Source organism: Eschrichtius robustus, chromosome 10, assembly GCF_028021215.1.
Source record: "Eschrichtius robustus isolate mEscRob2 chromosome 10, mEscRob2.pri, whole genome shotgun sequence".
Taxonomy (NCBI): domain Eukaryota; kingdom Metazoa; phylum Chordata; class Mammalia; order Artiodactyla; family Eschrichtiidae; genus Eschrichtius; species Eschrichtius robustus.
Window position 1 is genome coordinate 28,261,632 of NC_090833.1, and position 12,135 is coordinate 28,273,766.

Below are 12,135 nucleotides of genomic sequence, written 5' to 3' on the forward strand. Positions count from 1 at the left end.
ATTTCTTAAATGAAGTTACAGTTCAAATACATGTTATCTCTGAAATTCTGATTGATACTGTTTCATAGTATGTTTCCCCAAAACCTTACCCTAAATCAGATTTGGAAAGTGAGACTCCCTTATTTTTTCCTCCTGGCCACGGGCCATAGACATTGGTATTTCTAGGAATGTAGGCCTGAAATTGAGGAAGGGCCATGGTCTCTGGTGCCTCCATTCTGACTGGATCTCTGCATTGTGTCTACCAGGGGAGAATCGCTTTGTCTCGCCACTGTCTTGGGACTTGGTGGGACGAAACCTCTTCGCCATGGCCGTGGAAGGGGTGGTGTTCTTCCTCATCACTGTGTTGATCCAGTACCGATTCTTCATCAGGCCCAGGTGAGCTTTCTCTCAGAACTCACAGAGCACCTGGTTGATGGTCACGGAGGAGGAACACAGGGAACACTCGCCGGTGGTGGTTGGATTGACTGAACTCAAAGCAGAAAATCAAACTGATTTTCCTCATGTGGGCATCTCCCGGCCCACAACACTGCCGACAACTTTGGAGTGTGGGTTTTACAGGACTGCTTTAGAAACTGGGTCTTTGACTTAGAAAATAACTTGAAAAGTTGATTTGGTTTTTTTTCTTAATTTTTTCCCCCTAAGACCTGTAATGGCAAAGCTTCCTCCTCTGAATGATGAGGATGAAGATGTGAGGAGGGAGAGACAGAGAATTCTTGATGGTGGAGGACAGAATGACATCTTGGAAGTCAAGGAGCTGACTAAGGTGAGGCAATGAGGACAGGCTATAACAACTTGTCTTCAATTTTTTCAGCTTTATATGTTGGAAACTAGCATTTTGCTGACTCAATAAAAAGAGCATGCTTCCTAAAATGTGCATCTATACCAAGTTTCTGTCAATTTAATTTTATTTAAAATACACCATGGGGACTTCTTAATTAAAGAAATCCTACTGAAAATAATTATACTGTGAATTCTCATTCTTGAGTATATTTGTTTTTCACACTTACATTTATGTATTAGTTATTAAAACATCTAATATTGTGTATCGAGGCAAAGCTGAAGTTGATAGAATAATGATTGATTTTGAGTTTCATGGTCCAAAAAGCTGGTAGATCTCCATTGCTTAAGAAGAGGGTCTATTTCAGCCCTTTCTAGGTGCCAGAATCCCAACAAATTCACTTTTTTGTAATCTGTTCAATATTTGCAATGTTTTGATAAATTATTACCCTGTAGAATTTAGTTTTTAAAATATCTACAATGTCTTTACATATTAAATGAAAATTATATAGATATTAATGACCAATATGTTTTTTAAAAGTCTGACATTAGATTAAAAAATAAAAAGAAATTCACTTGTATTTTGAGCTTCAGGGTCATTCAGAAGCCAGTTGCCACAGAGACAGACCAAGGCTTTAGCACATCACATGTGTGACTTAGTTTTATCGATAAGTCTTATTTCGTGGTGTGTTTAGGTCATAATTCCCTCTTCCACAGTTGCCTGGGACAGCTGTGAGTCACTGCAGCTCATGAATTTTTGCATTTTGTTTGTTGCAGGTATATAGAAGGAAGAGGAAACCTGCCGTCGACAGGATTTGCGTTGGCATTCCTCCTGGTGAGGTAAAGACACTTTGTCTACCTTGTGTTTGCCTCTATTAATTCAGACTGTCTCTACTACAATCAAACAATAATGTCTGTAAGGGGTTAAAAGTGGTTTTTAAAAGGCTTCTCCATTTATATCTGTGTGGAGCAATCAGTCATTGAAAGGATGGGGGCCCCATATAGCAATAATTTTGGATAATCTCAGACAATGTAAGAAAAGTATGCACATTCAAAAAGTGATTTTGTGATCCATTCCTGGTGATAATGAAATTCAAATAGATTTTAAAAGATAGATTTTCTCCTGTCTCGTTTATGTGTGTATTCTTGTATGCCCTTTAGCCAGATTAGATGATGAAATTTGACTTGTTGGCTTTCATTACTGTTTTTCACACATTAACTTTGGCCTTAACCTGACGACTCAAATAATACTTACAAATACACCCACACTTTAAATGGTTTCATTATAAAACGTATGTTTAAATATCTATATGATTTCTTAAGACCAAGAAAATAGTTGACTCTTCATTAAGAATGATGTTTTAGGATCATGTTACATGAAAATGAAGCTGAGGTGACTATTTTATAAGGGTCATTTATATTCAGATTTTTAGTAGTTTACTTATACAACTTACCCAATCTTTTTCAGTGCTTTGGACTTCTAGGTGTCAATGGAGCTGGGAAATCATCAACTTTCAAGATGTTAACGGGAGATACCACTGTTACCAGAGGAGATGCTTTTCTTAACAAAAATAGGTGAGAAAAGAAGTCTATGTTTTGCCACAAAGACTTTTTTTAAACTTTATTTGAATGAATATGTTGTTATTTTTCTGATTATAACAATACTGTGTAGTTTCTAAAAATGTTGAAATATAGTAAACTGTAAAGAAGAAAATAAAAGTCATCCATAATCCCAGTACCTAGAGATAACTACTATTTACATTTCATTTTAGTCTCACTCTGTTTTTTTTTAACAGCTTTATTCAGGTATGATTTACATGCCATACAATTTACTTGTTTTAAGAGTATAAGAAGTGACTTTTAGGCAATTTACAGAATTGTGCAACCATTACCACAATACAATGTTAGAACATTCCCATCACCCCAGATCTCTCTACTTTATATACACATATAAATGTATTATAAAATTGTCATCATACTACATCTAGATTTTTAAATTAGTTTTTTTGTTGTTAATGACTGTACTATATTTCCCAGTGGGTTACGTATTCTAAGATGTAGAATTTTTGCTGCATAAAATGCATCTATGTACATGTACCTATAGTTTATTTCACCAATTCCTTATTGTTAGACATTTGTTCCTGTTTTTCGTTAAATATGTCCTTGTATTCATCTTGGTTGTTTCCTCGGGGAAAATTCCTACAAGATAAAATTATCTATATACTTGCCAAGTTGCCCTCGCTAAAGGGTGTGCCAACTGTTGGTGTCACCATGGGCTATTATCCGAGAGTGCACAGATCACTAAGCAGTCTGATCGTAAGGGGTACAGTACACTTTAGAGTCCTGTTAGGCAATGTTACGCTCGAGCACTCGAAATACGTGGGACTTCTCTGGGCTTTTTATACGGAGAGACGGTACATGGCAGTGGCTTTCAAACTCTTTGATCATGACCCATAATACCAAAATCGATACATTTTACCTCTCAACCCAGTAAATACACAAAAACACATAAACAGGCATATAGCTTAAATAAAAGTTTTGTAAAACATTACCTACTCTTCGTGCTTGCAGTGCACTCTGATATTTCTTATTCTACTCTCTACCACACCATTTAAAAAATACTGGTTGTGACCCACTAAATTTGTTTCACAATGTACTAATGGGTGGTGACTCACAATTTGGACAAGGAGCTGCTAGCCAATAAAATTGAAAAGAGCAAGGAACTTAAGGTACTCATGGCTCTCCTCTGCATCTCACACATTTTTTCAGTAGCAGTGTAAAGGAGGTTTAAGGGAACAGAATTTCTTTTTTTTTTTTTTTTTTTTAAATATTGATTTTCAGTTTAATCAATAAATATTTTCATTTGTATTTCTAAAAACAACATCCTCACACCTAAACAATGAGAATCATTTCTTAACATCATCAAATATCCAGTCAGTTTTAAAACATTTAATAGACAATGGGGAATATTTTATATACTTATTTGTTTATAATTAGTTTATTCCATCTTTAATCTCTAAATTGTCTCTATTTTTTTCTCCCTATATTTTTTAATTGTTGAAGAAACCATGACATTTGTCCTAGAGACTTTTTTTATGCTGGATTTTGCTTTATGCTGATTGAATCTCCAGTGTGTCCTTTAACATGTTTCTCTATTCCCCGTACTTCCTGTAAACTAGCACTTAGATCTAGAAGCTGGCTATAATTCAGGCTTTTTAGTTTCTTTTTTGCAAGGCCATTGCAGAGGTGACCCTGTGTACTTCTATATGAGGCATATGATGCCCAGTTGTCTCTTTTCTTGTGGTGTTAGAAGCCATTAAAAATCATTGTCTGAATCCTTTTTTTTTCAACACTGAAAATTCTATCATTCTTTCTTCCTTGATTAGCTGTAATATTTCTATTAAGGTTAATTTTCTCTTATCAACTATTTGCTTACCCTGAAGTACAGGAGAACAGAATTTCTAGAATAGTTGGCCTAAGGCTACACACCTGCTTTCCCCATCTTGTTCCTAGTACCAGGCTCCTGGGGCACATAGCAATGGCAGCAATAACTGGCCCAAACTAAGGTTCGTCACAGTGCCTGGTTCTGAGAGCTGGTGGGCAGTGTAGCTGTGAGGTCCAGGCACAGGATCTGTGAGCGTCTCAGTCATAATTCTGGAAAAGGCTGGATATGGGAGTACTAATTTATATGCAGAGAGGAATGAATACTGCTGATGGGCCAAACTTGTGGTTGTCCAGAGGTGACTAAAGTGCAGCTATCAGACTGGATGTGACACTGAGCTTTCTCCTACGTCAGGGATCCTTAACCCGAGAATGGCTTCATAGGCCCTAAAAACTGCCCCCACCAATATATGTAAAATTGTGTCTGTAGGTATATTTTTTGTTATCATCAGATTCTCAGAGGGTCTGTGATCAAAAAAATCCTTCAAAACCAGGAGGATTCCTGGGTTGAGTATTTAGTGGGACCAAGGGGTCTGGATCATGTTATGTGCGAGTCAATGTATGGGCAGCAAAAAGCAGAGGAAGTCACAGCGAGTTGCTGAGCCTCCTCTGACGTGAATGGAGCAACGGAGCACAGGGTGCATGTGACTGGGCCACAGAATCAAGTCAGGGATGGACACTTAGTGTTAAAGCCCCAGGATGGTGTGACTGAGGCTGTTGATAAAGATGGTGCCACAGCTGGGATGGACTTGGGAATTCTGAAATGGGACTGAGCCTGCAGATTGAGGTGCTGGGGGAGCCAGGTGCAAGGACTGGGCAGGGTGTAGGCCAGAACCCTGACTTCCAGGAGGGGCTGGCATCCTGGGGGCAGAAAGGCTGTTCCTTCAAGCTATAGCAGGTGTGCTTGCTGGTATGTTGGTCATGCACAAGCACTCTATAGGAATATTAGGCAAGATGGTCTGATCAGAGTATCTAAATGCTTAAAAACCTGACCAGTTTTGTTTTTCTTTGCAGTATCTTATCAAACATCCACGAAGTACATCAGAACATGGGCTATTGCCCTCAGTTCGATGCCATCACAGAGCTGCTGACTGGAAGAGAACACGTGGAGTTCTTGGCGCTCTTGAGAGGCGTCCCGGAGAGAGAAGTCGGCAAGGTACCGTGGGCACCGGAAAGCCAGCCTGTCTCCTTTGGCATCCTAACAGTGTACCTTACGGCTGTGACCTTCACACATGACCATCGGCTTCAGGCTGTTCTTCCTTGTGGATGCAGCAATATGAAGTGCTGGCTCTTTGCAGCTCCTTTCAGGGTGGGAAGCCGTGGTGGCGGTGGGACGGGGATGGGTGACCTGGCTCACACCGGTGGGCGGAGAGGGAGTGCCGCTCCCACCACGCGAGTCCCTTCTCCCCCTGCTGTTGGCTCCTCCACACTTGCCAGGTCGTGATTGTATAGAATCTGGTCCTACTCAGTGAAAGAGTTTTCATACGCAAGTGTAAGAAAGCATGATAAAATTCCCAAACCCAACAAAGGTCAAGATGCTTTTTATCACCCTTAGGTTGGTGAGTGGGCAATTCGGAAACTGGGCCTCGTGAAGTATGGAGAAAAATATGCTGGGGACTATAGCGGAGGCAATAAGCGCAAGCTCTCGACGGCCATGGCTTTGATTGGCGGGCCTCCTGTGGTGTTTCTGGTGAGTGTGACTGTGAATGGAAAACTTTGTTCTGGCCTGAATGGAAGACATCTCTTTTCTAAAGTCCTCGGTGTCCAGGCCGTGCATGACTGGCTTGGCAATGGCAAGCCCCCCTCCCCCGATGAGGAACAGCGGGGCAGCCTCAGAGAACCAGAGGGAAGCTCCCTCGCCCCTCTCCTTGACACACATTGGGGTGGCTCTGACATGCCCTCAGATGCTCCAAAAGAGGAGATACTCCAGGGACCTTGTTTCTCTAGCATGGAGAACCCCAACAGGTGCGGCTGAGGCTGGGTGTGTGATTTGACCTTTCTCTGGACCATTCTATATGCCATCCATGTGTTCATCCCCTGAAGACTGAGAGTGTGGATACAGCTTCAGGATCCCCAAGGTAGCACCTGGGTCATAGTTCCTTACATACAGATAAATGGAAAACAGAAGGTCAGACTGACAGTGGCCCTTGCCCATTTTCTTCTGTAGAGGAGAAGAGCACTGAAGTTATTATAGGAAGAAGCCTTGGGCTGAGGCTTTAAAGTTATCCAGACTATTTGGATTTGGAATTTGTTTCTCTAAGACTAGCAAGTACAGTATAACAGGCTAAGCCAGAGTGAACTAGAATTAAAAAACAAGAAAAGAAAAGGAATTTTACCCAAACCTTAAACTGACTTCAGTAGACATTTCAGACAAAAATAATTTTTAGTATATACTTGTCAGTCATGAAAAGATGGTTGAAACTAAATGACTTTTCCCCTTCCCTTTCTGTTTATTTGGAGAAATTTCATTTCATAAAAAATTAAGTTTGAGTTTTCTACTTCAGTGACACATGTGTAAAAGTGAACTGGTTGCAAACAGTATGAAATATTCATGTATGTAAGGTCTGGTCTTTGGTCCATCAAGAAATAAATAGAATGGTAAGTTAAAACTTAGGCTATTTCAGAGATGCTTCTGAATTTAAAACCAAACCCATCTTTGATTTTTTTTTTTTCCCAGCACATAATAGGGTTTATTTTATTCTAATTACAGGATGAACCGACCACAGGCATGGACCCCAAAGCCCGGCGATTCTTGTGGAATTGTGCCTTAAGTATCATCAAGGAAGGGAGATCAGTAGTGCTTACATCTCATAGGTCTGTAGTGAAGACTTAGCTTGGCTTCTTTGTTGTGTAACTTTTAAGTTTTCCAAGTAGTATATATGATCATTGTATAAAAAATAGAAAACACAGAAAGGCAAATAGAAAAAAAAAATTATGATTACCTGACATTGCATCACTAGGAGACAGCTATTACTGTCATCGGGCAATATATCTTTGCAGAGTTTCCCTATGCAAATCTATACACAGTGTATATGTTTTTTACAAACAAAAATGCAAGCTTTAGCATATATACTAAGTTCTTTTTCCCTTAACAATACTGAGAACATTATTCCAAGTCAGTTAATTTAGATGTGTCATCTTTCTTATAGCTATTAGTGAATAGTATTCCATTAGGATATACCCTAATTTATTTAACCATTCCTCTTTTGTGTAGACATTTGGATCATTTCCAACTTTTTTCACGATTATAAACGGCACGGCAGTGAACAGCGTTTTCCCTACATCTTCATGTATTTGTAACAGGATGCAATTATGCCCTAGGAAGCTGGGGATCTGTTTCTTTGAAATGCCAGATGTCATGGTGATGTTCTGATGGTTATAGAAGCATCTCTCTAAAACTAAGCCTCATTCTGTTTTCCCACAGTATGGAAGAATGTGAAGCTCTTTGCACTAGGATGGCAATTATGGTCAATGGGCGGTTCAGGTGTCTTGGCAGTGTCCAACATCTGAAAAATAGGTAACAAAGATAGTTTCTTTGGGATCCCACATACTGAGACATCGTGTATTTATTCTTTTGTGAGTGTATATGTGGTTCTCTAAAATAAAGGGAAATAAACTGAACAAGATGGTATAGTGGAAAGAATGAGGACTTTGAAGTCAAACAGAGCTGCGTTCAAATTCTGTCTTTACCTTTTATTGGGTTGTAGGCACTTTGGCAAGTTATTTAACCTCTCTGAGAGGCAGTGTTCTAGGAATATCTACTTTCTAGCTTTGTTATAGAGATGTAATGGGAAGATTTATATGTGCCAGTAAGGTTAGAGCATAGGCTTCAGAGTCAAGCACGAGTTGGGTCCACACCCTGGCCCCACCATTTCTGAGCTACGTACCATGAGCAAGTGACTAACTCTCTCGGTTTCAGTTTCTCTGTAACATCTGACAGACCTCACAGGTCTAGGTGAGGATTCAATGAAGTCATGTCTAAAGCCCTCGGCAAGGCAGCTCACATAGAATAGGTATTCAGTACGTGACCACTGGTTCCTGCTCTCTGAAACTTACTTCTGGGTCTGGCAGGGACCTCTCTCTTTCATGGCCCAAGTGGGGTTCTCAGAGTTAAGTATTCTTTTGAGAAGTTTCCCGAGGGTCTTCCATTTGGACTTTCTTTTTCCTGCTTTCAGGTTTGGAGATGGTTATACAATAGTCGTACGAATAGCCGGGTCCAACCCTGACCTGAAGCCTGTCCAGGAGTTCTTTGAACTCGCCTTCCCAGGAAGCGTGCTGAAGGAGAAGCACCGGAACATGCTGCAGTACCAGCTTCCCTCTTCACTGTCTTCCCTGGCCAGGATTTTCAGCATCCTTTCCCAGAGCAAAAAGCGACTCCACATAGAAGACTACTCTGTCTCTCAGACAACACTTGACCAAGTAAGCTTAGAGTGTCAAAAACAGATTTGCTTTTCAGGGCGAGGCTTCCTGCCGCTTCTCCACCCGCTGCCCATTGTGGGCCCTAGCACAGTATAGATGAGCTGAGCATGAACTCCTGATCTTCTACTACTAGTTATGCTTTTTACCTAACCTCCCTGAATCTGAAAAGGGAGACGATACTACCAACTTCATAGGGTTAATGTGAGAATAAATTGTCATAATAATCATAAAAACTGCAGTTTTTTATTGAGTATCTGCCACGGGCAGGTATTATGCCAGGTGCCTTATCCCATTTATATTAGATAACATCAGGTACCAAATAGATCCTGGCACTTAGTAGGTGTTCAGTAAATGTTAGTTTTCAACTCTCTTCCCTTTAATCAGGCCTGTATGAGTCAAAGTAAATAGATGATCGAGCAGTTGGTGATTTGGGGGCAATAATAGAAGGTCAGTAAATGTTAGTTTTCAACCCTCTTCCCTTTAGTCAGGCCTGTATGAGTCAAAGTAAATAGATGATTGAGCAGTTGGTGATTTGGGGGGCAATAATAGAAGGTCAGTTTTTTAGGTTAATGCTTTGTCAAGTATTCCCCTCTCCCTCCCATACACACAATTTTCTAGTTAATCTATTCTATTTATTCAATCTCGTATTCTCTAATTTTCATGTGGGGAAAAATGCAACTAGAATAAAGAGAGCAAGTTAGAGGTATTTATAAAGGTCCACCTTTATTTTGACAGGTATTTGTAAACTTTGCCAAGGACCAAAGTGATGATGACCACTTAAAGGACCTGTCATTACACAAAAACCAGACGGTGGTGGATGTTGCAGTTCTCACATCTTTTCTGCAGGATGAGAAAGTGAAAGAAAGTTATGTATGAAGAATCCTGTTCATACAGGGTGGCTAGAAGAAAGGAGGAACTAGACCTTCCTTTGCACTATGTGAAGTGTTCCAGAGGAAAGAGCTGGAAGGTTTTGTGGGAAGAGGTAAACTGGATACTGTACTGATACCATTCAATGCAATGCAATTCAATGCAATGAAAACAAAATTCCATTACAAGGGCAGTGCCTTTGTAACCTATGTCTTGTATGGCTCTCGAGTGAGAAAGACTTGAATTTAGTTTATTACCTTATACTCATGTGAAACTCTAGTATGGAACCCAGCGGACATATGGGTTTGACATACTTTTTTGTTCCTTTGTATTCTAACTGGGATTGCAACAATAATTCATCAAGTAATCATGGCCAGTGATTGTTTATCAAAATCAAAAGGCATCCTCATTCATTAAGCCGTGCCAAGCCAGGAGACTGGTTTCCCGGTGACACGGCCAGTGCCGGCAATGAGTGCACCGGAATTACTAATGCCAAGTTGCTCAGAAAGCCCGAAGCACCATGGTGTGCCGTGCACACTGTTGTGAAAGCTGCTCTACTCAGAGTCTGTTGACATCATCGAATATCAGGTGACAAAATGGTTCCATGTGTGGGGAAAGTCCTGCTTTGATTCCCTCTTTGATGAACTGCTCTGATGGTGGTGACATGCAAATTGCAACATGTAAATTGCATGGTGACACGCAAGAGTGAGACTTGGTTTCATTGTTGTCCTTGCTTGGAACCATGAGTCTCCAAGGTTATCTTTGTGGGACTCTAAGTATACTTAGATCCTGGTTAAGAAGCAAAGAATCAGCAACTGCATTGTTGGGGCCGCAGGCTGCGGAAGCCAGGGCGTGGGATGAAGGAGAAGATGCGTTCAAACCAAGGGAGGCCTGTGTCCATTTGTCCTGATTGTCTGCTAACACGGTACAGTGCATCTCAAGATCTTGTTGTTTGATACAAGTATAGTATTATTTCTGGCTTTTTGGATTAATCTAGAATATGAAAAGATGGAGTTGTATTTTGAGAAAAATCTTTGTACTTTTAACGTTGTTTGGAATTGTAAGTTCTGTCAGTGACTTTTGAAACCTTAGAATGGCCTCTTTGTAGAACCCTGTGGCACAGAGGAGTATGGCCACACTGCCGCGCTAGCTTTATTTTTTCATGTAAGTTTGCGAATGGATCATCTAATGCCTAGTGACTAGAAAACACTGTGATGGCCAAGATCTCATGACAACATTGTATTTAAGTTTCTTTAAGATCGTTTAGAATACTTTTAGTATCAGTGCATTAATCAAGTATTTTTTGAGTGTATGTTATAACTGAGTATGGATGGATGCGGTGAGGAGATATTAAGTCTCAGTAGATTTCCTGTGCCATGTTTGTCAGCTAACTGGTTTACAAATACAGGTTTTGTTGTGGTTGTGGGAACCCACTGAAAGAATATTGGGCAGCCCACTTTTTGAAAATAGCAACAATGCAAAAGCCAAGAAAGTTTAAATGTCATAAGGGTCACAAGACTATATAATGAATACTTTCACAGAGAAGACAGCTAGCTTCAAAGCTTGTTGAATAACATAAAACTGTGCTTATGGCATTTAGTACCTTCGAATAATTAACTTTGAAAATCTCAGATACCCCATTCTGACAATCTCAAATTTTTCATCTCTTCAATCACTAACCTATCATGAAAAAAAAAAAACAACAACAAAAAACAGCAAATGCCCCCACGTAAAGATTATCTCAGACTTTTCTAACCCAGTTTAATTTTTTTAGTCAGTAAATACTTGTTAAAAATAATATTGCACTAATGCTTAATGTCATCTGTCTTGAGGCAACAAAATTATGAGAGAAATACTGTTTGGTAAAGTCATCTTTCAGTATCATTACTAATGTCTTCTCCTTTAAAAAAAATTTAGCTATTAACTCTAAAGGTGCAAATTTCAGATCTATCCAAATCTGTATTTTTTCTTTTAAAATTTACTGTATGTTATCATGCAACTTGTTGCTTGGAAAAAGAAAATGACCTTTAGGGGACTTCCCTGGTGGTCCAGTGGTTAAGACTTCACCTTCCAATGCAGGGGGTGCAGGTTCGATCCTTGGTCGGGGAGCCAAGATCCCACATGCCTCACTGCCAAAAAACCAAAACATAAAACAGAAGCAATATTGTAACAAATTCAATAAAGACTTTAAAAATGGCCCACATCAAAAAATCTTTAAAAAAAAAAAAAAAAAGAAATGAATGCCGATATTTTCTAAAATGATAAACAAGTAATGAAGGCATTTTTCCAATAACTATTGGCATGAGCTCATATTTTATGCTATCTTTAATGATATAAAACTCATAGAATAATTGTTTCTCCTTGTTCAATATTTTTCAAAATCAAGCTTCTGTTTTCCCATTTCACTAGAATCATGTTCTAATTCTGTATTATATTAAAACCATGAGTAGCTCCTTTTTTTGATTACTTCAAGGCCATATTTTAAAAAATCAAAAGACACTGTGAACTACTTTGAAAAAAAATGCAACATTTCAATATAGATTTAAAGGTTCTCTTAAGCTAGAAAAAGTCTACAGCTACCCATCTACTTCATTAATATTGTTACCTTTTAGACTATCCAAACAGCAATCT

The 12,135-nt window shown here is 39.4% G+C and overlaps 1 protein-coding gene across 5 annotated transcripts in view; it reads left to right on the forward strand.

Moving 5' to 3' along the window:
* Window positions 1–11,715, forward strand: part of ABCA1 (ATP binding cassette subfamily A member 1) — a 181,829-nt gene extending 170,114 nt beyond the window's left edge. For all 5 annotated transcript variants that reach the window (XM_068553820.1, XM_068553818.1, XM_068553821.1 and 2 more), the window contains 10 exons: window positions 246–375; window positions 643–763; window positions 1,555–1,617; window positions 2,246–2,352; window positions 5,233–5,374; window positions 5,774–5,908; window positions 6,929–7,032; window positions 7,643–7,735; window positions 8,394–8,637; window positions 9,373–11,715. In XM_068553820.1, the coding sequence (XP_068409921.1) occupies window positions 246–375; window positions 643–763; window positions 1,555–1,617; window positions 2,246–2,352; window positions 5,233–5,374; window positions 5,774–5,908; window positions 6,929–7,032; window positions 7,643–7,735; window positions 8,394–8,637; window positions 9,373–9,513 (1,280 nt within the window). In that variant the 3' untranslated portion in view covers window positions 9,514–11,715. The remainder of the gene's footprint in view (window positions 1–245; window positions 376–642; window positions 764–1,554; window positions 1,618–2,245; window positions 2,353–5,232; window positions 5,375–5,773; window positions 5,909–6,928; window positions 7,033–7,642; window positions 7,736–8,393; window positions 8,638–9,372) is intronic.
* The last annotated feature ends 420 nt before the right edge of the window (window positions 11,716–12,135 follow it).